The sequence below is a fragment of the Gymnoscopelus braueri genome (genome assembly GCF_963280865.1).
Source record: "Gymnoscopelus braueri genome assembly, chromosome: 1".
Lineage (NCBI taxonomy): Eukaryota > Metazoa > Chordata > Actinopteri > Myctophiformes > Myctophidae > Gymnoscopelus > Gymnoscopelus braueri.
The window spans coordinates 40,306,081-40,332,757 of record NC_137603.1 but is presented as its reverse complement, the minus strand read 5'-3'; the positions used below and the strand labels follow the sequence as shown (position 1 = coordinate 40,332,757).

The 26,677-nt window shown below is 40.4% G+C and overlaps 1 protein-coding gene across 2 annotated transcripts; it reads right to left on the bottom strand.

The window, feature by feature from the left end:
• Positions 1 to 5,968: 5,968 nt before the first annotated feature.
• Positions 5,969 to 24,677, bottom strand: asb7 (ankyrin repeat and SOCS box containing 7). Of its 2 annotated transcripts, none has more exons than XM_080430682.1 (5): positions 24,636 to 24,677; positions 23,710 to 23,789; positions 22,823 to 23,076; positions 13,795 to 14,400; positions 5,969 to 8,537 (listed from the first exon to the last, which is right to left on the bottom strand). In XM_080430682.1, exons 3-5 carry the CDS (start codon positions 23,067 to 23,069, stop codon positions 8,398 to 8,400), a joined length of 993 nt encoding a protein of 330 aa, XP_080286808.1. In that variant the 5' UTR covers positions 23,070 to 23,076; positions 23,710 to 23,789; positions 24,636 to 24,677; the 3' UTR covers positions 5,969 to 8,397. The 2 variants fall into 2 exon arrangements, with proteins under 2 accessions (XP_080286808.1, XP_080286807.1); XM_080430681.1 differs by having other exon boundaries at positions 24,387 to 24,672.
• Positions 24,678 to 26,677: the final 2,000 nt, after the last annotated feature.

Below are 26,677 nucleotides of genomic sequence, written 5' to 3'. Positions count from 1 at the left end.
GTATGGCCGACCGGCTCTCCTCCGCCGTTCAGCAGAGGACGTTCTGCTTGCATGAGTGTGTCCTGGATTACTGCACATAGTGTGGTCTGTCTGGCCATGAAGCACCCAAGCTACAGTCCAGAAGTCATCCCCCCCCCCACTCTCTCTCTTTTTCACTCACACTCCATCTCCGTCTCTCTTCTTCCCCCTCTGCACTTCTACCACTTTATCTCTCATCCACCTTTCTGCCCCCCTTCCTTTTTTTCTCTCTCTCTCTCCTAATCCTTTGCACAGGATGCCAGTCTTCCATCCACCCTTTCTCTCTCACAACTTTTTTTGCTCCATTTCTCTCTTTCTCCCTCGTTCCCTCACTCCGTCCCTCTCTGGCAGACACAGGCTGGACTGTGCTGCCCCCCCATGGGAGCCTGTTCTCCATGGTACCCGTCAACCCTGAGGTCAGTCCGAGGCTTTTATTAGAGACGATCAAATTATAATGTCACTGGATATTTAGTCAGCCTGCTCCGCTAGACAAAACAAACCTCACTTGTGCGGTGGAAAGCAATCAAGCACTCTTAGTTTTCTCCATAGGAATGCAGTGGCCACAAATAGAAGGCATGCACAAAAAACACACACAAATAAAAGCTTTTCCGATGGCGAACAGAGGAGAGAGGGGCTAAATAAAGCAGCAGGTATTTCTTTTTTTCAAGGGAAATCACATTGTGCTGCTTCAGCAGAAAGAGAGGAGGAAAAGGCAAAGTGAACTAAAGGAGGACTCTCCATATGAACGAGGCACAGGACAAAGATGAGAAAGAAAACACTTTCTTTTTCTCACATGCAATGTATTGTTTCAATGTACACAGTTCCAGACCTTATTTGAATCTGGAAGGCTTGTCAGGTACTAAATTATGCCCCTTGAAGCTGTTGTCTCCCCCCTTTTCCCCATTTACAGGCAGAGCCATTAGGAACAGTTTCCTGTGGTAAAGTGGCCGAGTTAAAACTGGGTCTGCCTGGCATAGAAACATTATGCAACCCCTCCTTCATCTTCATTGTATTGACACTGTCTTCTATTTATGCTCAAGGGTCACTTAGACTTGTGCTTTGCCCTCCACCTTGAAAGGTCTTACAGTGTTGGGCGGTGAAACCGCCCCTATAAGTGAGGTTTGGATATTTGTACAACAAATCCTGCGCTGTGATTGGCCAAAAAGTACCCCGCCTAAACCCTGCACCGTGAATGGCCAATCACAGTCTATTCAGGACTGTGATTGGCCAGTGTCACATGACACCTGTGCATAGCCCTATATAAGAAACCATAACTTTAAAAAAACCATAAATTTGTTTTTTTAAAGTTATGGTTTCTTCCATCATAAAGAGTGTTTCAATAAATGTATTTATTATTTGTACATGATTGGTTGACTCCATTCAGTATTGTGATTAGCTAGCAAGACACCGCCCACTTCACACAGGGTGTGATTTTTATTTTACTCTTTTTAAGAAACGATCCCAGAGTATAAATAAATAATAAATAAAACTGTTTGTCTTTCTCTTCTGGGCCACAGAGAGTAGCAGCAAAAGGGAAAAATATAAAGTGAAATGGGCTCACATCAAAGTTTTAGTTGTCCAAAAGGAGGAAAACCCAGACACAGTAGGAGCACATATAGGCTACTGTACAGTAGAAGACAACCAGTGCCCAAGTACCTGCTCGGTTGCCTTCTTAGTGTTTTTATACCTAAAATGCATTTTCAGGTCAGCATACCAATTTTATCCAATCAGGATAGAGAACTCAGACAGGATACAGATTAAACAATTGAAATTGAAAGTGATGACACAAAGAAATGAGCAGACAAAACTGGAACTGGAACGCTATAAAATTGAAGCGATAAATGTCTGCTGACATTTTGAGAGACAGGGGGACCCCTGTTACTAAACAAACAAATATCAGAATATAGTGCTAACCCCTTTTTAAATAAAAAAATATCACTTACCCTACCTTTAATCATTGCCATCCATATTTCTAACTAATACATACCCAGACACAAAAATGTGGTTCTTTGTGATGGTTGAGGTGTTATGGTTCTTGAGCTAAAGAACAACTTTTTGTGTGGTAATCGGCTGTAATCCCAAAAGTCTGTGCACGGAAAATTCATAATTAAGAAGACAAATTGAGCTCATAAGCCTAGAGTACTATTAAGAAGGAATATGTAAACCTTAGTGAGTAAAAAAAGAAAAGAAGCAATATTGTGTCTTCCTGTGTCTCTGTATGCCAGTTAATGTTTGCAATGAGATGCCAACTCTCTCTTACGGACGTGAGATGATCCCGTCGTAAACTGTTACATTCACTTGAATGATGATCCACCTACTCATAACATGCTGCTCTTGTGGCAAATCAGACACACAACTGAAAGTGATCATCACTGTGTCATATGGTAGACAGGCTGCATGTGTAAATGAAGCAGCCGTTTGATCTCAGGCAGTTGCTGAAAAGCTTCCCCAGCCTGAATACACACAAAATTTTGCCAAGCCCACAATTTACTTACCTGTCAATCAGAGAAGTGCTGAAATGTGAAGCATTTCCCAAGAAGTAAACGGAGAAACCACAGTGACCATGATAACAATAATCAAAAGATACCGCATTTAGCATAAAGATATGTAATATCGGACCTAAATGTCTCTATCCTCAGGCGACACATTGTTCGGGTTTAAGACTAAACAATGATGAACAGAGGAGGGAGGGAAACTTGAGGAATGGTGAACTCATTATTCACTAACCAGCTCAAAGATGACCTGTGTAAAGTGGAGCCCAGTTTTCTTTTTCTTAACTGACTTAATCTGTTTATAGTTAATTATTCTGTGTGAGGGTTTGACCTTTCCGTTACACTATGTTGTTGAACATCAGTGCAGCTCAGAGGCACTCGCACATCTGTGCCCTCAGAGAGGCCTGCTCCCCCTTGTTAATGAGAGCTGTATTAGTGGCCTGCTTCCCTGGCTGTCACTGCACCTGTGTCTCACTAACTGTTGAGCTGCCTGTCAGGTTACCCTGCACTGTGTGCACTGATGCATGTGTGCAGTGATATATAGAACAAGGTTAGACAGATCATATTTTGATAGACAGACAGACAGACAGACAGACAGACAGACAGACAGACAGACAGACAGACAGACAGACAGACAGACAGACAGACAGACAGACGGTGTGTACTGACTGAGGCTTTGTCAGACCAAGCAGAACAGGGACAGGGGGGACTTAGGGTGGCAGTATGAAGGAACAGCCCTTCTGTTCTGCCTCACTGGGCTGTGCATCTGGCAACAAGGCGAGGTGCTTTCACCACAAAATGAAGTCTTGATAAAATGGTGCAGCTAACAGCTGGTTATGGTAACAGAGCAACGGCAGGCCTTAGAAAGAGACTCTTTGTTTTCCCTCTATTCTTTGCTGAGCAGCCGCACGTCACACCGCCGACCCCTGATACTGGGTTGTCTCCTGGATTGAGCAATAAGATAAAGAGTCCCTTGAGAGGGCCCGATGGACAAGGGCCAATCGCAACTCCTGGAATGCCTTCTCATTTCCTGGAAGACGAGTATGTTTCATTCATCTCGCAACAGTGTGTGTACACCACTGAGCACGTCCGAAACAAGGCGTTCTAAAAATCATTTGTTCACTGTAAAATTGTAAGACAAACAGATTACACCAGACGTTCAGCTGCAATAAGTCTGTATTGAATATGTCATTCAATAACCAACACAGAGGTAAGAAAATAATTCTACAGCACTTTTTGTAGTGCTTTTTTATCCTCCGATTTAATGAGGTGATACCATTTCCAACTGAAAGCTAGATAAAAGGTGTGCTATTCTCACAATCTAAGAGCAACATAATGAATAAGTTGCATTCTCCTCTCAGGCTGGGCTCTCGTCCAGCTCCTCAGTGGGCCTGTCCTAGATCACAGATTGTATTTCTCCTAAAGCTTGTAATCACATTACGTTCATAGATCAAATAAAGGACCAAATCAAGTGAATACGAATACGAATGGAATTAATTCAGGGAATCAGAATGGATTAGGAGACAAAAGGCAAAGTACATTTAAAATCTGGAAAAGAAAACCCACAAAAAGCCAGAAAATAAAAAATGGCATCACTATGATGCCAACAGGAAAACATACACACAGACAAAGGGAAAGTATTCCAGTTGAGTGTTTACAGTAATTTGAAGGTACCATTATCATTAGCTCTCATACGTGTCCTGACAAATGTATCCTGACTTGGACTGGAGAGATAAATGCTTTAAACATTTCCAACTACACGATCAACATATTAGGTTGGTAAAACTATAAACCCATTGTGGAGAGATTGTGTTTTGCATAATCTTGCCTGTGCATGTCTCTTATCTGCTACCCCCTCCACCCCCACCCCATACATGGAAAGCTAGGTGGGACAGATTGACTGATGAAGGGGTGTTGCATCAGGTAGGGAAAGTATATATATATATATATATATATATATATATATATATATATATATACACATATACATGCCTGCACACACACGCACACACACACACACACACACACACACGTATGCACGCACGCACGCGCACACACACACACACACACACACACACACACACACACACACACACACACACACACACACACACACACACACACACACACACACACACACACACACACACACACACACAGACACACGCACACACACAGTATATAGACAGGACACTGGTTTTACTGCAGAGCCGTACAGGCTCCTGACAGAGGTGCCATTGTTCCTACTGTCTGAAGGCTTGCCGGGCCAGAGACGGATGGTATTGTCTTATCACGTAACGCTACCGGCGATCTGTTCAATGATAGCTCCCTATGTTTGGTAAAGTTAGACATAAATATATCACAGTCGCTATTAGGTCACCTCAGCATGGTATTTGACTGTACCCTGGCGAGAACAAATGGAAGCGAAAGCAGAAACCAGCTCTTTTAAGACAGCATTCCAGGGAAAAGAAGAGAAGGGAGGATGGAGAAAGGAGAAAAAAATGCCCGTCTGAAAATGATACATCTCTCAAGAGTTGACAGAATGCCAATTTCAGATTTTTTTTTTCTTCATATTTTTATCTTTTTGGGATGCACGGCACCCAACCGCACACACGCTCGCGCACACACACACACGCGCACACACACACACACACACACACACACACCTTACCCTCTGAAACTAGACCCTGGCAGTGTGTCAGCATCAGTGGGAAGGCCTGACCTGAACAGGCTCAGTGGTGATGACTATCAGATCAGAGATTTATAGCTCCCACACAGCCTGGAAAACAGACAGGAAGAGATGGTGTGTATGATACTATAACAATCCCATGAATCAATTTCCACATTCTATTTAAGCACTCCCAAACCATTAACAGCTTATGGCCACATCTTTTAATTCTTCTCAACTGCAACGCAAGATTGTGGACGGCACATGATGTGAGCACATGGGAGGGTTGCACTGAAAATATCACGCCCGACATTTCAACAGTCTAACACCTGTAGGACAGTTCCAAAAGTGTAAAAAGAAAATGTTGTCCAATTAATCTATCTATCTCTAAATAGTGTATGTAGGTGTATATATATATATATATATATATATATATATAATATATATATATATATATATATATATATATACACTAAGTTTCCATATGCCTTTGCACTTTAAACATTTTGGTTCATGAAGATAATTTAGATCATGTAGATAATTCTGATAATTAAAAAATGTGGTAAAATCTGAATCATATATTCAAGGACTAATTTCTTAACATAATTCCTGCATTAGAAATGCCTGGATTCCAGTACCATCACTACTAAGCTGAACTAAAGTTTTAATGACATGCACAAAATAGAGATGACAGGGTTAAAGTGGTTAACACAGTTCCAAGAGTAATGCTAAATATCCCTGACTGTCTCAAAGCAATGTCAAATGAAATAATAAAAATGCAGAAAAGCAGAAATGTTAACTTTAGTTTATTCACACGTTTTTTTACACCTGAAAATCTGCATATGTACATTCAGTAGTTGATGTTGTGGAAGACTCGCAGCCATTTGATAGCCACATAAGACATGTATGAACGTTCCCTGACTGAGGACCCAAGCCTGTTGAGTAACCAAAAGAGCTGAGAAAAGGCTGACTATGTTGCACACATCTTAGATCATTCAATCTCTTTCACTCTGCTCACATATTAGAAATAGTCTAGAATACAAAAATGATGCTTACAAAACTGCCATATCATATCCAAATGCAGGTTCAGAATAGACAGCACCGTCGTGAAATGTAACAACTATGGTGAAATCCTGTCTCCCTGCTTTGCTCCAAAGCTAAGATTGCTGTATTGTCCATGAGCTAACAAGGACGAGGCAGTACAGTATTTGTACACTGTAAAACCATCAGTGTCAAATTAACTGAGTGTACAAAAGTAACGAGTATTTAGTTACATTTGTACAATCAGAGTTAAATTAGCACTGAGGCTTCTAATGTGTAGTTCCCAAACCAGGTGGTTTAAAGTCAGCCAGAGTATACTGAATGAATATATATTTTAAAGAATAGTAGAAGTGCTGAACGACCAGTGTCTGAAAACTAGGTCATGTTGTGCACAAATGACAAGAACAGGCTACACCTCACATGAGAACATATAGATGTTAGTTCTGCCATAAAACACAGAAAATAGCCTTCTCAGAAAAGCAAGCATTATTTAGACTAATTTAAATGGGAATAAAATGTTAATGTAAAGGTCTATAAAAATGGATCTGTGGCACAATAAAACTTTTGAAAACCAAATGAAATAAAACATTTCCAAATGAGTTCACTACACTGACGATGTTTTGATATGTTGGGTAGCAATAAATTAAAAAAAACAATAGAAGGGTAATGACAATAAAGTCTTCAATTTTAACAGTTTTTAAATGAGGAAAAAAATAAAAGATTTGCTTAGTGGATTGGACATTTAAGAACAAATTCCTATAAGCCTCTGATAAAACAAAATTCACAGTATGGTCTCCTCACAATCAAGCTACCTGCAAGAGACAATGTAATTTTAAAGAAAGCATGTGCTCCTGCAAAATAAAAAAAGTAATTGAGAAGAAAAACCCCTACTTGATTCCAAATTATTCTTCGAAAAATTAATAGTTGAACACACAAAGAAATAACCAATACATGGGTCACACCAAACAATGCACAATACTTTCCAACAAAGTCCAAATACATTAAGAATACAGGAGATGATCGCTTAAATAAATCTACAAAAATATCTGCTGTACATGACATATTTACATTTTGCTTCTAGTGATTGTGTCATTGTTACCCAATACTGGCTGATGAATTAATCAAAAAACTCATTTACTTATCAAATGTGAATACTTTTTCAGAAAGTTATTCTCTGAACTAATTTGAAACAAGATAATTAATCTAGCTGCAAAGTGATGTAACTAATTTGTAACCAAGCAACTGTGGGTTTTTCTTTTCAAGTGTTCAAAGGGCAACAGAATACTCAGTTTTTATTTGGATTTCTTATTTAGCTTTCAGTTGGACATCATTTAACAAATCAATTTACTTTCCAATTACAAAATAAAATGGTTAACCTGTTTATACGCAATGTTCTCACTAGGGATACTACATTACAAAGGCATTTGTGCTACGTATTCCTGTGTGATACCAGAAAGGCTTAGATATCCTTTCATGTTGTTGCACAGCTCATTCTCCTTGTCAGTATTGCATGTTGTGCCCTTTATGAGACCTGGATGTTACTCATATCACTCAGTGTCCAGCTGATTTGACACATTTGTCAGAGGTTTCGACAGAGAAAACAATTCACCACTGTAAGACTGAAATTTCCCAAATTACTGACAGGCACAGGCTTTTAGAACTCGGTAAAAAAATAAAACATAATTCTCTCAATCATTTTGCTATGAATCAAGAGTTGATATCACAGCAAATGAGGAAAGGGGGGAAATATAAATATACTCATTGGCATATATGCACGTGCACGTGACTATGTGCTCCATCAAGGGCCACACCATGCTAAGAAACCTTAAGGATTGGATTTTGATGGTAAAAAAGATCCTCTTGAAGTAAGATTTAGTTTTTCCCTCACAATGGGCACAACTACTGCATAATTACATCAATCACCGATCAAACATGACTGAAAGGCTAAGAGACAGAGTGAGTTCCACTCCTCAGCAACTGCTCCAGTACAAAAAGGCTAACACAATGAATTTAAAACAGAACTCCAGTCAATGTCTTGAACTTGACTAACACCATCTTTAGGCATGTACCAAACAAAACTGTGTACCTTTCCTCCTGGCAAAGTAACAGTGATTGCATAGTCTTGAATGAAACCAGAGAATTTTCTCAATTGGCCTATTCTGGGTGCAACTGCTGCCATCACACGTTGTCAAACTTGTGTTTTAGGTAGTCCTTCATAACTTTAGCAATGGGTAGATCCTCCAGGAACTTTAAGCTTTGAAGGCCGATGCAGTGGCGGATTTTTATCCGACACAAGTCTTGAAGAGTCCTAGGTTGTCCTGAAAGAGAGTACCAAAAGAAATGTTACACTCATATATTACACATTCTACATTTTGATCATCAGTTAAGACTGCTATACATGAATCATTGCACAAATTATGGAGTAATTTATCAATAAGCATCAGGCCACGGTACATGTCTGCACTTCCTGTATATTGTATTAATATTATTCATTTTAAAAGCTGGCCGTTTCCCTGTTTGATTCAAGAGGGAGACCTATGTTGCACATCCTTCCTCCTCTGCTTTCGGGTTCTTGTCTCTACAATTCTAAATAAAACAAAATGTATCCGCCCAAAAACGTATTTTGATAGGTCGTCTTCCCGTCTCTGTACAGTTTTCAAAAACCCTCCCTGAGGTCTTACTCAGCCATCAAGGTCGCAAGGTAGCATCACGCTGTTATCAGCTCCATGCAAACATCTGGGAAAAAATCCCCTTGGCTCCAGGAAGTGATTCTCATAGGTGTTATCAGTCTGACACTGGTAAAGTGACTCCTTTTGCTGTGGATATTTCTCTTCCTCCCTCAGCCATGGGAAACACCCACGACCACAGCCAGCTTGGGAAACCACAACAAAGGGCCCGCCACGGCACAGCTGCGGGCCTGTCTACTGTCACCAGAGCCCTGCTTCTCCACTCAAACTGCTCCAGGTGACAATGCACGACAGCTATAGTCTTTCCCAACTATTCATACACGTGCTAATATGACACACGTACATGCAGGCCTATGTATGAAAGTATGGATGTGTTCCAATAAGTTCAGAAATGTGTGTACGGTAGATTATTTCTCTGTTGTAACAATGCTTCTCGGCAATAACTTTTATACCTTTGGAAAGCCAGTTCCCCCCCCCCCCTGTTTTAAATGGTGCCCCATTTGTAAGGAAAATGCATTTGTGGGATGAGCATCATAGCTGAGTATGTGAGTTGCGCCCATGAAAAATGTGCCAAATCCGCTCTGCCCGAACAGCTTATTATGCTGTTGCCATTGACTCTAGCTTGGTGAATTGGATTGAAGTTTCAACATCCCCCTGGTGGGGGCTCCTCACTGGCAGAGAAATGTGTGTGGGGAGGAATTAATTGGCAAAATGATTCAATTGGGGAGAAAAAGGAGTTTAAAAAATTAAAAAATTGGGGTGCCGCTGGCCTAGTGGTTAAGGAGCATACCACGTAGGCTCTAATGCAGCCCGAAAAAGAGTCTATTCCCAAGCCTGACGACCTTTGCAGCGTGTCACTCTTGTCACTTTTGTCTTCTCGTAAAATATTTTTGTTTGATGTGTATGGATTTTTGTGTTTATTTATTCCAGTTTAAAGAAGCAACCTTCTGGCCACATGTTTCACGTCTAACAGCTTAAAAAGGGTAAGGGTTTTTTGTTACGATAAGTTTTAAATAGCTTTATCTATATTGTAATAGTACTCTTTGCTATAAAGTGTTTGTTCAGTAACAGGAGTCTCCATGTCTATCCAGCTCTGTATTAAACAGAAAATGTATTTTCAGATCAGGATACCAATTTTATCCAATCAGGATAGAGAACTCAGACAGGATACAGATTAAACAAGTTAAATTGAAAGTAATGACGCAAATAAATGAGCAGACAAAATTGGAACACTATAAAATTGAAGCTGATAAATGGTCACTCTCTTAATTGGCTGAAAAATGGCAATCCACCTGAAAATGTATTTTCAGTTTATTAAACAGCTTTAGAGAGTCGGGGAGGTCCTGGTTACTGAACAAACACTCTATAGCAATGATTACTATCAGAATATATGGGTTTAACCTTTAAACAAAAAACTCTGTTTTAATAAAATAAATATCTCTTACCCTACCGTGGGCTTTAATATACAGCGTGTAGAATATGACCTAGCTTATATACAGCAGAAGCACCAACCTTTTTCAATCAGTACCTGTATTCCTAGAAAACAACGAATGAAACTATTGACATGCTCAAGTCAGCTGTCTCATTTAACAGCAATGGATTAACTCTGACAATGTCTCCTGAGATTCACGTTTCTCTTGTTGAAAACTGACTGAGCTTGTTCACTCTGACATGTTGTCTAAACTGAAGTGTAAAACATGTAAAATAAAGCTACTGTAATTCAGATTAGCTTTATTTGTTGATTTAGTTCTGTGTGAGATTTGGCCTCATCTCATAAAAAGTTACACGTTACATTTGTGATCTCAGTGCCCAATATGAGAGAAAGAAAACCTAAGGGGCGCAACACTGATATGTCTTGAGTGAGCCTTCAAAAGAGTTGGGTGCCAGTCATCCTGTATGAGATAGGCTTTCAAGGCTGAGGCAGATGAGTTTAATCCACTGAGGTAGTTCTGTAATCAATAACCGAGCAGACATACGATCTGGCTGATCATCATTGAATGGGGTTGTCTGAAACGGACCAGAGCTCTTTGATATCAAAGTTCAGGGGGTAGTAGAGGAATGCAGCCATTGTTCATCCAAAATCATTACTGCTTCAGGTAATGTGCCCCCCCTCCCCATTGATTGTTCTGCGACTGAACAACTGGTCGTTATAACTTTTGTTGGCAAAGTTCCCTCTTTCCCTCTGTATTTCTGAGGTTTCTTCTCCTCTCAACTTACAGTAGAGATCCATCACTTTTGTACCGAACTTGGAACTCTTTGCTACTACACCAAAGAGTTCCAAGGGTCCTGAAATTCATTTTAAAAAAAAGGGAAGGATCCCCCTTATATGCTCCACATTAGGGGGGATTTACACACTTTGAGGGGATACTATATATTAAGCTTAAATACAGGTCTTAAATTGTCCATTTCAGATTGCCTTTTGTCGCTCTGCTCCAATTTAAGGTGTGCTTGTGTGTGTTTGTGTGTGTGTTTGTGTGTGTGAAAGAGAAAGGCGAGATGGAAAGAAACCGTAGTAGTCTAGTTAGTATTGATTTTAAATATCAGAAATATAAGATAAGGTAGGTTAGGTATGAGGTCTACTGTATGCATTTATGTGCCTCCTGCCTTCTGTGTCTCTGCTGTACATTCTATGCACTATTCTTGGAAAGTCAGACTGAGCGACATGACTTCAAATCAATATCACAATTAATTCAATTCAAGTTTTTGTATGTGGAAATAGATCTACAGCAGAGGTCTTCAACAGGGGGTCCGCGACCCCTAGGGGGTCTGCGGAGGTACTGCAGGGGGTCCGCGAAATTGTTGTTTGATTAAACAATATTTTTGTAAAAAAAAATATATATATATTTCCCCCCCCCAAAATGTCAAATTGTCTTTAAACATAACATGAATCCATAGCAAACAGATACATGGAGGCACAATGCACAATAACATGGTATGTTTATACATATTTTGTAGAGAATTTGTATTTTGCACACCTACTGGGGCAGGTGCGTATAGGAGCAGGCAATATAAAACATAATTGTATACATAAATATACAATATATGTGGTAGCCCCCCCTACCCTACGAGGTAGGGGGTCCCTGCTCCATCTCCCCATCAGTTTGGGGGTCCCTGGCCTGAAAAGGTTGAAGACCCCTGATCTACAGGCTTACAACACATGTGCAATGTGTCACGTTGAGAGCTCAGCTATTTTAGCTACTTTTGTACAATACACATTTTTTTTGTTGATATACAAGACATTATAAATAATTATTTTAAAAAAAAATCGGTTTTGGTTCCAAATATTGGTTTCGATGTATATTTATTTATGGTTAATTGCCCAGCCGTATGCAAAGTTCATAATAATATGAAAAAGATCTTTTACACTTAGTGTTTGTCTGCCTTGTTCTTTATTTCCCATCTATCTCTATGTGGAGCGGGGAAGAATAATAGATAATAGACGGAAGAGAGATTTGGAGAAGGGGAAAGAAAAGTTTGGTGCAAAAAACCTTTGCACCAGTATTTATTGGTCTGGTATATTTTACAGTGCAGGATTCCCTTCAGATGATGCATTTACGTTTCAATCCTGATTTATACTTCTCACAACGCACCATCAGTTGTACAGTTTGTTTACGTTTGATTGTGTTGCCAGATGTGGGAATAACAGCATAATTAAATTTGCGGATGATACCACAGTGATCGGTTTAATAACCGACGGTGATGAGAGGGCCTATAGGAGGGAGATAGAAGATCTAACTCTATGGTGCGATAACAACAACCTCTCACTTAACACCAATAAGACCAAAGAAATCATTGTAGACTTTAGGAAGTCCAAAGGTATCCACTCCCCAATTTCCATCAAAGGGTCATCTGTCGACATAGTTGATAACTTTAAATTCCTGGGCATACACATCACAGACACATTCACATGGTCACTCAATACCGAGTACATCCTCAAGAAGGCGCAGCAGCGACTGTACTTTCTGAGGCGCCTTAAAAATTTTGGCTTAAGTACAAAAGGACTAGTGAACTTTTATCGATGTATAATTGAAAGTGTCTTAACTGGCTGTATCACAGTGTGGTACGGTAACACGACCGCTCAGGACAGGACTGCAACAGGTTGCAGAGGACCGTTAAAACAGCAGCTAAAATCATCGGCAGCACAGAACTACCCAGTCTCCACAACATCTACACCACTCTTTGTATGAAAAAAGCCAACAACATCATTAAAGACACCAGCCATCCCGCAAATAGCCTGTTCAAACAACTCCCTTCCAAAAAACGCTACCAGAGCATCAAATCTCGCACCACCCGTCTCAGTAACAGTTTCTTCCCCCAGGCAGTCAGGCTGCTGAACAGCTGACCTTGAACTGTTTTGCACTGTATTGTCACTTCACTTGCACTTTTTTTTTTGTGTTTGTCTTTTTCTTTGCACTATAGATGTTTGTCTATGTCCTGTGTATGTAAGACTGAGAATGCTCTGAGCAAAATAATTTATTGTATTTATACTCTGTATCTATAAATATGACAAATAAACCTGAACCTGAACCATAGAGCAGTGCGCCGCGAGGTTCGGTGCACAACACAGCCATATGACGATTTATAAATTAACAGCCACTCGCCAGATTCTCTACATTGCCTGTAGAGAGGCCGATGCTCTAGAGAGAGGGACAGAGAGCGAATGGGATCCGTTTATACAACGCTAGCCAGGGCCAAGTCCCACATTGGCTCTGATTATGTGTGCAGGAACCGAACGTCCCACATTATCCTGTATAAGTGCTATATTTACGGGAATCAATTAAAATATGCACAATTTTCATAATTATAATTATACCAGAAGTAGACACAAGCGAGCCATCTAGGTTAAATGTAATCATAGTTGTCACATAGGTGTGTTGATTAGACTTACTGGTGACTTCCTGTAGAAAGTCCAGACAGGGCCGGCTGATCCCCGACATGCTAACAGAGACGGCCAATGGTGTCTGGCCCTCGTAGTTCCTAGTGGTGGTATCTGCCCCGTATGTGTAGAGCATCTGGGCACACTGCACATCATCCCTGAGGGCAGACAGATGCAGCGGCGTCTGACCATCCTCGAGACGACCCAGGTTGGTGTCCGCTCCCCTCTGCAGGAACATGCGGCAATATGAATGGTTGCCTTTAATGACGGCATATCGCAGGAGGAAACCATTTTGAATGTCAATGTTTGCGCTGTGGTCCAGTAGGATCCGCACGCAGCTCGAGCGCTCACGGATAATGGCGAGCTGCAGCGGGGTGGTCCCTTTGTCACTCAGAGGGTCCACTTCTGCCCTGAATTCCAGGAGCAGACGAACGAAGGAGTCTCTGCCATAGTGGGCCGCCACGTGAAGGGGAGTCCAGCCGTCGTTACTCTTGGCATTGATGATATCGCCGCGGAACTCCGACTCCAACATGAGCCGGGCGATGCGGGCTCTGCCGTGCATGGCAGCATAGTGGAGCGCTGTGAAGCCGCCTATGAAGTCCTTCACTGTAGGGTCAGCTGTAAGGAGATGAGGAATTTGTGTCAAAAAGAATTAAAGTGTAGACACCATGTAATTTACAAAAGTGTTGACACATGTCTCTCAAAAAAAACCTAAGTATGTCAACACTATATATATATATATATATATATATATATATATATATATATATATATATATATATATATATATATATATATATATATATATATATATAAAAACCTAAGTATGTCAACACTATATATATATATATATATATATATATATATATATATATATATATATATATATATATATATATATATATTATTATTATTTTTTTTTTAAATACATTTGAGGTTTATCATCTACAGCGGCCATTTCGGGAAAAATCTTCGGAGTGCTGGGATGACGCGGGTGCGTGACGTATACAGAGGGGGTTAGAGAATCGTCTGTTTTCTCAGTGCAATGCTAACTAGTATAGACACGCCCAGAGCAAGGCTCTGGACAAGCCTATTTCGTGAGCAGCATGTGTGTGGGATTGGGAGACAAATAGATTCTCACTAGCCCTGAAACATGATACAATGAACAACAACACAGTGAAAGTGCTTTGAAAAAGGCAACAAGCTTTACAAAAGCTACAATTATGCACCAACAAATAAAAGTATAGCATTATAATGTCTAAATGTAATGTCACCATCTCGCAAGGCGGGAGGAAAACAAATTAAGAAAAAAGACACGACACCCATCCGTCACGAGCGTCATGGCTGAACTTCAACCTGGTTTTTGAACCGTCTCCATTACAACCCGCAAATCTACATACACGTTCAGATTTCAAATATAAAGTGCTTACCCCATGGCCACGGATGTTACAATTCTGTACGGGCCCTCAGAAGTACCCCTATCTTCCGTATTGTTAAATAAAAAGCATTTTAATCCGATCTGTGGCCATTTTCTCTGAATTTTCTCGTGCTTTCTACTACGTGACCCTATCAGTTGGGAGGTGTATTGCACTCTGATACATTATAACTCTATGAGAAAATGGCCGCCGATCGGATTAAAATGCTTTTTAGTGAACAACACGGCATATACGGGTACTTTTGAGGAGCCGTACATAATTGTAACGTCCGTGGCCATGGGATAAGCACTTTATAAGCACCATTATATTGTAATGGAGAAAGTGCAAAAAACAGGTTGAAGTTCAGCCATGACGCTTGTGACAGACGAGCGTCATGTACAACCATGGCTAGATTCTCAAAGTTGAGCAGGAGGTCAGTTAGTTGTGGATTTTGTGGTGTGCAGGAGTTATTCTGTTTTTAGTGCGGTTTGTTCTTTCAACCAAAAAGCTTTTTTAAAAGCTCAACACAACAGTAAAAAAATATATATATATATTGTATTAATTAATATAGCCTACTAATTTATGCAACACTCAAAATTACTCAAATTATTGATATTATAATATAATACTATTATTATTATATTATATATTATATAATAAATCATGTCTCAAATAATTCCAAAGCCTCACGCAAAGTGCTTGGTTTAAAGGTTCTATGACATTCATTTTCACTTTTTTTATTTTTTATGTTTTTTGGGGGGTTTTATGACCTTAATTACACCCAAAAAATCTGAACTTTGAACATTCAGTGGATTTTCTGTGGTTTTCTGAATAATTAGGCTGAAAAGTAATCTGAGCTTGGCACTTGGGCAGTGAAGTCACAGGCCATTAATCCTGCCCACTCTCCTCCTCGCCCCTCCCCTATCCTTTCCTGGGGGGGGGGGGGGGGGGGGGGGGGGGGGGGAGAGCAGAGGCGATGATTGACAGGCAAAATCCCTCAACAGCGACACCCGCAGGCAAAGATTTATTTTTTCATTGCAGTTGAAAAGGCTTTAGAAATGTGAGAAAAACACCTGGCATGGATCACTGAAGTGGATTTTTTTGTTAAAACTTTTTATACACGTTTGAAGGACCATGACAAAGACTTTTAATGTGTGGTAAAACTGAATGTCACGAAACCTTTAAAGGAGAATTCCAGTCATTTTAGATGTTTGCTTTGATGTGTCGCTAATCACTCACCAACATACAAAGGGCCGTTGAATTTTTCCAGAGAAGCCCCTGTTGTCCATTGTGGAGACCCCTTCCCCTGGCATAATGGAGTTATGTGTATAAAATATTTTAGCACCTCCAAAGTTCGTTTTTTTCCCACTAATCCTCATTTTGCAGTGTACTGACACTCAAACATGCACTGAATGTCCCTTATGAGCTGCCGTTCATGCAGAACGACGTGAAGCTTGTCCTTGGTGTTGCCAGATTCTGTGAGAGAAACAAGCAACCAGCTCCATGTCGTTCTGCATGAACGGCAGCTCATAAGGGACATTTAGTGTGAGTGTCAGTAAACTGCATAATGAGGATTAGTGGAAAAAAAACGAACTTTGGAGGTGCTAAAATAGGCGATTTTCATTTATACACATTACTCCATTATGCCATGGGAAGGGTTCTCCACAATGGACAACAGGGGCTTCTCTGGAAAAATTCAACGGCCCTTTGTATGTTGGTGAGTGATTAGTGACACATCAAAGCAAACATCTAAAATGACTGGAATTCTCCTTTAAATGCTTTAAGTTAACTCTTTCTTTTAATTATTATCAGCTTTCCCCTCACAAATAGGCTTCCTGTCCACTATTAATCTTGTGTTGTCATTATTTGTCCCAGGACCCACCGTTAAAATCGTGGGGGGAAAAAACCTCCACAGAGTCACCTCGCTTGTTCTACCCACAGATAACCACTCATCTTGGGCTTGCTGAGCCTCAGTGGTCCGCTGTAACAAGGCTGGAGCGGAGTATCAAGACCCGCCCCTCGCGACTGCAGACCTAAGCTAGCTCTGTTTCACTATGAATATTGCAAAAACAGTCAGGTCAATCATTAAAAAAATATATAACGTGTGATAGAATAAATATTGTTGGTCATGGTTGTTAACAAAGTTATGCATGTACTTCTTATTAGAGTGTATAATATCGTCATTCCCACAATCGTCATTCCCACAGCCATTTTTCAATGGGGTGAATTCACCGACATTCCCGTGGTGACGCACTGTTATGACTTGTCGTTCTCCGAGGTGGAGGGAGGGACTTTCGGAATTGTGGCCACTGGGCACCTCCTCCTTCTGACAGCTCTCAACACAGACCCTTTCAGTGTATAGTTGCATTGGCAAATATTTTCACAACTATTACACAATTAAATTGAGACAAAGTAGTGCCCATTGTGTTACTCTTCCTTTAAGGGACTCATCCAAATATAGGATTCATGAAAAGGTTGAAACATGATTGAACTGCATATAAGATCAGATATTTTCTCATAAGCTTAACATTTTAATCATAGCTTATTTATAGTGGGATGTTAATAAGATTACAAGTCAACTTCATACTGCTGTCAATAACCTTTTTTTTTAAAGTCAACCAAACCTGAAATCCTGATATACAGTGCCCTCTGGATGTCATTATGCACTACTGCACTGCATTATTTTCTTAGAGATTATTCTATTGATACATTTTTCAATCAAATAATGGAAGCAATTTTTTTTATTGTTTTTATATCAATGAATCAACAATATTACAAATGATAATTATTTATAATTTAGCCTGAATAACTGTTCCATCTCTATGACAATAGGCCATTTATGCCATTTAAAAAACATAGATAGGATGTATTTTTATGTCAATGTATATTCTCATCTGTATATTTAAGTAAACTTTATCTGTATAGTGTATATCTTGTGTACTCAAGCCTAGAAATAATTACTAATATTTGGACACACGGAAAAGAAACCCCCCATACGCTTACAGTGGTAGAGCTACAGACCCATTTCCTCCAAATAATGATCATTGGGTATTATAATTATTATATATATGGATCAAAAATTAAACACAAGTTGGGATCTTAGGACCACCCACTTAATCATATATATCTGCTCCTTGCATCATATATATCCTCCATTTAATGAATTTGTTGAGTACACACACCTTATGTATATTTTGCTTTATTTCTCTAGTCTAAGAATATTTTGTAACTGCAATTTGTGCGAGTTTGTAGGCTACAGAAAATAATTTGACCCACTCTTTTTCTGTTATGCAACATTGAACTCGGAAGTTCAAGCTGGTGTTGACTTGTAATGTCACCAAAGCATTAGGCTACTCTCAACCGAACCCTCTATCACCGTTCTGAATCTTGTGCTGGCCATACGTGTTACCATGTCTGTGAACATGTCCACGCACTCCTGACTTGCTTGTCAAATCATCATGCAATCCAAGCTAGCATTGGACAATGGCTATTGGGGGGTGCGGCTTAGCGAACAACCATTACTTTTTATAATTGATTACATTGATTAAATGTTGCTGCCCTATGCCAGGATTTTTTAAAAGTGAGGATTATTATTCTTCAGCTAAATTTAGACATCTTACCAACATAGTCCCATGCCTTTCCCTAACATGTATCCTAACTTTTATGAAACCATCACAGGGATTGCCTGTATGGACCTTGACAGGAGAACATAATTGTCACTCTTTCAGGCTGGTAACACACTGCCCTCTAGTGCAAGAGTGAAGAAACCTAGAATAAAAAGGGTCAGCTCACAAAAATCTATGTTTTCCTCTAACCCAGAGTGCCATCAGATAGTTCCAGTGTGACTTGACAAAGTTTGGAGATTTCTACCATAACTCCAATATAACTGAGCTCGTGGCATTTGCTTTGTGGTGTGCAAAGTGCCAAAATAATTACATTATTATGACAAACTAAAACAGCAACGTTACTGGCATGATTTTCAGAAAGTGAGGGAAGTTTCACAGAACCATTTTCTACCCAAGTAAACCTGCCAACTATCTATCTCAGCAATGAAGTAAACGAGTGAAAGATTTAATTGAGGAAGTGCTTTCTATCCACATATACCTGCCAACTGTCTATCATTGCAGAAAGGTCTAGAAGAACAGGGTTTGTCAATCAGAGCTGCCAAGTCACATCCTTTGAGTGTGAGAGTGAAGCAATTTAACCTCTTCACACGCCTCACGCCACACTATTTAATTATATATTTCCATAACTGCTTGCCGTAGTGGGTGATATCTCCCCCATTTCTGGGACGAAGAAAAAAAAAAGAACAAGAAAAATCCTACGAGCAGAAAAACGGCAACCGGGTGGAAAACGGAACGCTCGTCCTAAAACCCGGGGCGAGGGTGTTTTAAGACGACGGTTCCATTTCTTAATGGAGAGGTGCGCGATGGACAGGAGAGAAGAAGGACCCGCCGACGTTTCCTTTTTGCTTGATATTGTTTGATGGCGAAACAATCATCATGACTGATACACAGCTAATGGAGAATTTTAAGAATCTGTTCAGAATTGAATGAGTAGGCTACGGCTATAGTTAAATGTGAAGCTCTTCCTGTTATAAATAAGCATCCATGCGCTCTGCGTGCCTGTTGGCTGTGACGTTTCCTTTTTGCCACACATCTACACTTCATGGAGTACATTTTTTCGTACTGAATTAAAAGTAACAAAAACCCGAAATAAGTGGGGAAAAAAAACACAAATTCACTGCGCACTGACTCTGCCTGCGCACACACTCTGCATGTGATGACACTAAAGTCTCACTCCTAGATTTTCCTGAAACTTGGCAGCCCTGCAATATGTATATCTGTTCTCAAAGGAGACCAATCAAGAGTCATTAAGGTGCGGGCACACATATGTGTTTGGTGGCCGGAAGTTCCAACCACTCCATTTATATGGGGAAAAAACGGAAAGACCACCCAGATGTGACAAGTTGACAGAGCTGATGCGCGTGCACTAGTGTGAAGTCCGACCCAAGACGGAAATAGCAAGACCCACCATCTCCGGTTTACTTCCCGTATTTGTGTGAAGTGGGCGGACGCCTTTTTAGGAGACAGGAAGGAAGCAAGTTGGAGTCTATTCATTTCAATGGGAGAGTGAACGTGAACACAGCTTCTGAACCATTCTTTAGCCCCATGGTCACTGAACTAAATCTTGGACCCGATCGTCACAAGCCACATAATGTTACTAACATTTTGGAACTAAAATGGCTTTTTTCAGAGAGACATCTGGAGAAAATCTACTTTATTATCGACATTTCTCTGTCCCAGCAAGACACTCTCACGGGATCTAGGACCAGTAAACAGAGAAACATTGGACGTTCGCTAGATTTGTCGTCAGACGTCGGTGCCCACTTAGGAGACCATTTGTAGGATTTGTGTACCATGTCGCCTCTAGTGGCTCCAATTGGGATGGTGCATCTTCCTAAATTAACAATCTTTGGTCCGACGCATGGGGTTCAACATTGGTGAACTATGACCCGGCAGTGATAGGCACTAACCGATGGGACAGATGCGTCCTGCATTCACTCGACTGGGCAGGTTTTTCACTTGTAGTTAGAGATGCCGCGATCCGATTAACAGATTGGATATCGGCGCGATATCAGCCAAAAAAATGTAGATTGGACTCCAGCGAAAATGACCGATGAAACGCTCCGATCAAAGCACTCCATTCCAGTGCTCCAGCAGTTTTATCCAGCACTTCTTCCCAGCACGTTGTGGAACGTTGTTGACTATGATTCTGGAGAGGTTATGTTCTCTGTTTCAGTAATATCACTTGATCAATCAATTTTTGACCTTTAGTTTTAACATAAAATCAGTAATAAAAAAGTAAAAGTGTGCGGAGCAAGGACCGCCTGCCGCTCCAAGCCGCTCCGGTCTGGGCCGCGAACCACATGTTGCACGGACTGACACAAAGTCCGTGCAACACAGAAGTGCGCAGCGCGTCCCTGATCAAGACTTAATTCAAATTTCTCTGTAAAAAAGTATGTTTATAAATACCTTGTGACTGTTAAGTTATATCACCAGCCGATCAAAGAATACGATTTGAAACGCATGCGACAGATTTTGACTGAATTAACCACACTTGCTTTTGCGAGTCAAGCCCCTCTCGCTAGCAGTGGTGTAAAGTAACTAAGTACATTTACTCAAGTACTGTACTTAAGTACAATTTTGAGGTATTTTTACTTTACTGGAGTATTTCCAATTTTCAGTACTTTTACTTCTACTTCACTACATCTCAGAGGTAAATATTATACCTTTACTCCACTACAATGATTTGAAAACTTTAGTTACTTAGTAGGTTTTGATTATTATTACAAAACATACAGTAACCACTTCAGCCCTAAATACATTTCGGCCATTTGAAAATAGCCGATCTACAAGCTCACAATGCTTGTGAGCTTGTAGATCTGCTATTTTCAAAAGATTTTTTTTACATTTTATACATTTGAAAACTTGTGAAATGGGACATTCTGCATAATGAGTACTTTCTACTTTTGGTACATTTTGATACCAATACTTTTGTTCTTTTACTTGTATTTGTACATTAAAGTATTGATAATTTTACTTATGTAAACAATGCGAGTACTTTTTCTACCACTGCTCTCTCGAACCTAGTGATTAATCATTAGCCTACAGGATTGAATATTGTCCGTCTTATTAAAAAAGACAATGCCTACATAAAAAGGGAAACTTAGATGCAACAGAGTAAGCCTAGCTGTCCATCGAGGCTCTTTACACTGACGGGGACACATTTGGGATAAAAGAAAAAGTGATTCAGACACCCCGCAAGACACTTTTTTTTCTGAGCGGTGTGCGGAGCGAGAGGTGCGCGACAGAACAGGGGGATCATGAGATAGACAGCTTAGAGACTTAAATATGTACAGTATCGGAATTGATCGGAATCTGCTAGACACATGCGCTCGTATTTCATTTGCACTGATCACAATAGGGATGCCCCCCCACACACACACATCTGAATAGCAAATATTTTTAACAGGCCTACATTTCTTGGACGCTTTTGTCTGTCAACACCAAATCTCTTTGCCAAAAATAGCCAATCTACAAGCTCACAACGCGTTGCGTTGTGAGCTTGTAGATCGGCTATTTTTGGCAAATGTGCTCCCTAGAATAGATATGCTGGGGTTCATGTGGTTAATGCTATTCATAATAATGTAATGGTGTTTTCGTTTTGTCAAGGTGCAGGGTGCACTAAGGTTTTCATTTTGCTAATTAATATTTTATATTGCACGTTTTCATGTTGAGTAGTGTGCATTCCTCTGTCCTCACTTCTACAAATAGCACTGAGTAGTCGAAGAACTACACATCCGGAAAACCGGCACTTTGTTGGCACTGCCCACCAGCTGCTCAAAGCCCCGGAAGATAAAAAAGGAACGGCGTGAAATGTGCGAAAGTGCCACATGGGCTTGCGAACAGCTGTGGCTACTTGTGGAAGTTGTCCTCACTGTGTGTCCGTGCCTTTAGTGCTACGTGCATGACCGCGTGTCATAGCAAGAGATTTTGGTAACACATCCAAACAGAGCCTGTCAAAGCTGCAGCCCACTGTGGAAGCACAAACCCGGCACTGACCTCCATGCTCCAGAAAGACCCGGACACATCTCTCTTTTCCTTTGGCAGCAGAGAAGTGGAGCAACGTCCAGCCGTTGGCATCGCGGATCTTAGGAGAGTATCCCTGCTCCAGCATTCTCCTGACTGTGTATACATCTCCCGCCGCCACTGCAGCCTGGATCTGCAGCTCCTCTTGAAGCTCGGGGTTCCTTCTGCAGTGATGGTTCAACATCCTGTCACATTTCGTTAGGGGAGGGTTCGTCCACATCTATCCTCTGTTTGGAAAGAAGGCCCAAGAACACATGTATTTTTCTTTAGTCCAGTTTAAATTAAGTAAATCCTAGTCGGGAAAGTCTGAATTTAGGTTGAGGGCGTGTTTTAAAATAGCTGTGGTTCATGACTGTGCAGAAAGCAAACCTAGGAAGATGCGTTAATGTGAAAAGTATATAAAGTGACAAAGCAGCAGTTCTTACATATTAGTTACAGAACTATTTTTCTGTTAGCTAAAATATCATCCACATAAACCTGCCTGGCAAGTGACATTTTCACATCCAAAGTAATGTGTAATGACAACATTAACAATAAGCAATTTTTTGTCATAGGTCAATCACTTTAGGAACTCAATGAATTTCATTATTCTGCATGCCGGTCTTAAATGTCAAAACATCAGAGACTCCAAATGATCTGCAACTTACAACTGCTAGTGCCACTCCACTACTAGTGCTGCTAATGAAAGAATAAGAGGTGATTTTCAAGCATTATGTGATTAGATTACCCAACAAATAATGTAGGACACACCACTCATTCATTCATTAGACTCATATTTGAACTTCAGTTATGGGGTTTCTGTGTGGCTCGTCTGACAGCAAAGCTTGAATACAAGTTAGAAGATAATCGTTCATATTTACCTTTTGTTAGGCAAGAATCTCTTGAGCATATCTCAGGAAAACATGTAGTTATACAGCTTAAAATGGTAGGGGGGTTGACCCTGAAAAGGGGGGAGAGAGAGAGAAAGTCCAGTTCTCAATACACATGTAGCAGGGGACAACTGCTTGTTACCATTCTCAAACATCAAAACACTAGCCAATTATTGACAGACCATCTTAACGGTTAAAACAAGTGTGACAAGTTTGGACTTGGAAGGAATGTCTACCAATGACTAACAAAACTACGAATGTACAACGTTATTTGTCAATTACAATTCTATTAAGCAGGCTATTGATTAGAAACATTTAGCTTTCCAAGAGCTAGCTAGCCAACGCTGCAATGACTAACATTTGACACAATTACCTAAGAACTCATGCCAACCACGTAGCTTGTCATGGTTACACACCATGGTGCTGACATTAACTAGTAATTCACCTGACATTGTTAGATTAGCTTAGCAGACAACGAACAATAGAGTGGCATTATTTTTGCTAACGTTAGCCAACAATACACACACATACACACACACCCCACACAAAAGTACATTGTAACGTTAAGTAACATTGGCCAGGACAAACAGACCATCAGACAGACAATGGCTAATGAGGGGCAGTGAATCAAATGGACAGAATGCTAACAGCATGAGAAGCTAACTTACCTGGAGCAAATGTAACGACAGCTGCCTGGTTTAGTTAGCAAAACACTGCTAGCCAACGAGCTAACTTTAGCTAACGTTGGCTAGACTAGAACCAAGTTTTCTTTTGTTTGCCGCCGTGATAAAACAAGAAACGAAACACAGCGACGTAAGACAGGTGGTCGAGGTGGATTCGACAACAAACAAACAAAAAGTTGTGGTCGTTGCGAAGAAAGAACGTTTGTCCGGGCCAGTGAAAAACAAAAGACTTACTTGAACAACGTTAAGTAGAAAGGCAACGACACACAGGCAGCAGTCATACACGGGCGTTTAGCCAATCAGCTGCCAGACGGGAGGATGCTGCGTCCATGTGCTCTCCGGAAACTAGGAATGTTCCAAAGTGGTGACCAAAGATATGGTGAAGGCACGGCACGGCACTGACGGGTTTCCTCCGCCAAACTGCTTTTTGAAGCATGTCATTGAAACAAATTAAATATAGAATTAGCAAATGTATTTATATATATATACATACATACATACAAACTCACAGTCACAGGCTATTTCGTAGCTGCAAGGAGCTGAGCTGACCAAAATGTTGATATTGCCTGCCATTTGAAAAATATGTACTTTAGCCCTAGAATGGCTGTGATATTACATACATTTTATGTAATACATGAAATGTATGTAATATCACAGCCATTCTACTTCTAGGGCTAAAGTGCTATCAGTTTTTACTGGGTGGGCAATGAAAAAGATCAGAGAACGCTGCCAATTTCCAATTAATTATGTTCACAGCACAGGAGTAGAAAGATTACATTTTTACTTGCGTATAATTTCACCACATTGGGCATAATTTCGCCACTTTAAGCATAGTTCCACCAAGTCTCACAAGGCACACCTGCCAATCAAATTGACCAGCCAATCACAGGGTGTCCTTTCAGGGACTTGTCAGAAACCAATTCGAGCGAAGCCGTCCAAAGGAACTCGTTCGTCCGACAATACAGTCGTCACCCGAACGCAGCGGGGTTGGAGGAGTTGTCAGAGCAGCGGCGTAATGTAGCCCTGTCAGTCATGGATGAACTTCAACATAATGTTTGTACTTTCTGCCTTTTTGGCTCGCACATCTACATAAACGATAAAATATCAAATATAAAGTGCTTACCCCATGGCCACGGATGTTATAATTATTTACGGGCTCTCAGAAATACCCGTATCTTCCGTATTGTTCAATAAAAAGCATTTTAATCTGATCGATGGCCATTTTCTCCGCATTTTCTCCACATGTTTTCAACCACGTGACCCTACTGGTTGGGAGGTGTATTGCACTCCGATACATAGGTATGAGAAACTAGCCACCGATCGGATAAAATGCTTTTGATTGAACAATACGGAACATACGGGTACTTCTGAGAGCCCGTACATAATTGTAACATCCGTGGCCATGGGATAAGCACTTTATATTTGAAATCGGAACGTTTATGTAGATGTACGGACCAAAAAGGGATAAAGTACAAGCACTATGTTGAGTCCATCCATGACGGTCATGACAGATGACCGTCTTGGATCCATGGCTACAACATACTGCTCCACTGGCACTGACTGAACCCAACTCTGTTTTTTAAAATCTTAATTCGCTCTGACAGAATCTACTGCCACTGTGGTTAATCATCTGTATGAAATACATATTGAAATTTTTAATGTTACAGTATTTATAATGTACGACTATGACAGTCATCCGTTTAGATAACAAAGTTAAGTAAAGCCACTCTGTGAACTGGAAGACATTCCTCCCACAGCAGCGTCACTTCTAGTGTTGCCATGTCCGCTTATTATAAGCGACTTTGGGCTTGTCTTTCTTTCAAGTCGCTTGTAAATATTGGTAGTTTGCGGGTTGCGGGTTTTTTGGGCTTGTTTCTAAAGTGTAGTTGCTTATTTGGTCTTGTTTCCTAAATGTTCTTTAAAAACCAGTGGCTCTCAATCAGTTTCATGTCGAGGACGGTCCCTAAATTAATATGTAGCCTATTTGTCCACGGATGATGACGGATCCCCATCTGAAATTGATTGATTGATTGATTGATTGATTGATTGATTGATTGATTGATTGATTGATTGATTGATTGATTGATTGATTGATCGCTCGATCGATCGATCGATCGATCGATCGATCGAGCGATCGATCGATCGAGTGAGTGAGTGAGTGAGTGAGTGAGTGAGTGAGTGAGTGAGTGAGTGAGTGAGTGAGTGAGTGAGTGAGTGAGTGAATGATTGAATACTTTAACAGTCTGAGTTTGCAAAAAAAAAGCACAGAAAGTACA

Excerpts from the sequence above, each read along its gene's own strand:
- asb7 (XM_080430682.1), bottom strand. The coding sequence starts at position 23,069 with ATGTGGACGAACCCTCCCCTAACGAAATGTGACAGGATGTTGAACCAT. Across the intron at positions 14,401-22,822 it reads GGTCTTTCTGGAGCATGGAG|CTGACCCTACAGTGAAGGAC; the intron begins GTCAGTGCCGGG and ends ATCTCCTTACAG. Across the intron at positions 8,538-13,794 it reads CTTTCTACAGGAAGTCACCA|GACAACCTAGGACTCTTCAA; the intron begins GTAAGTCTAATC and ends ACTCTCTTTCAG.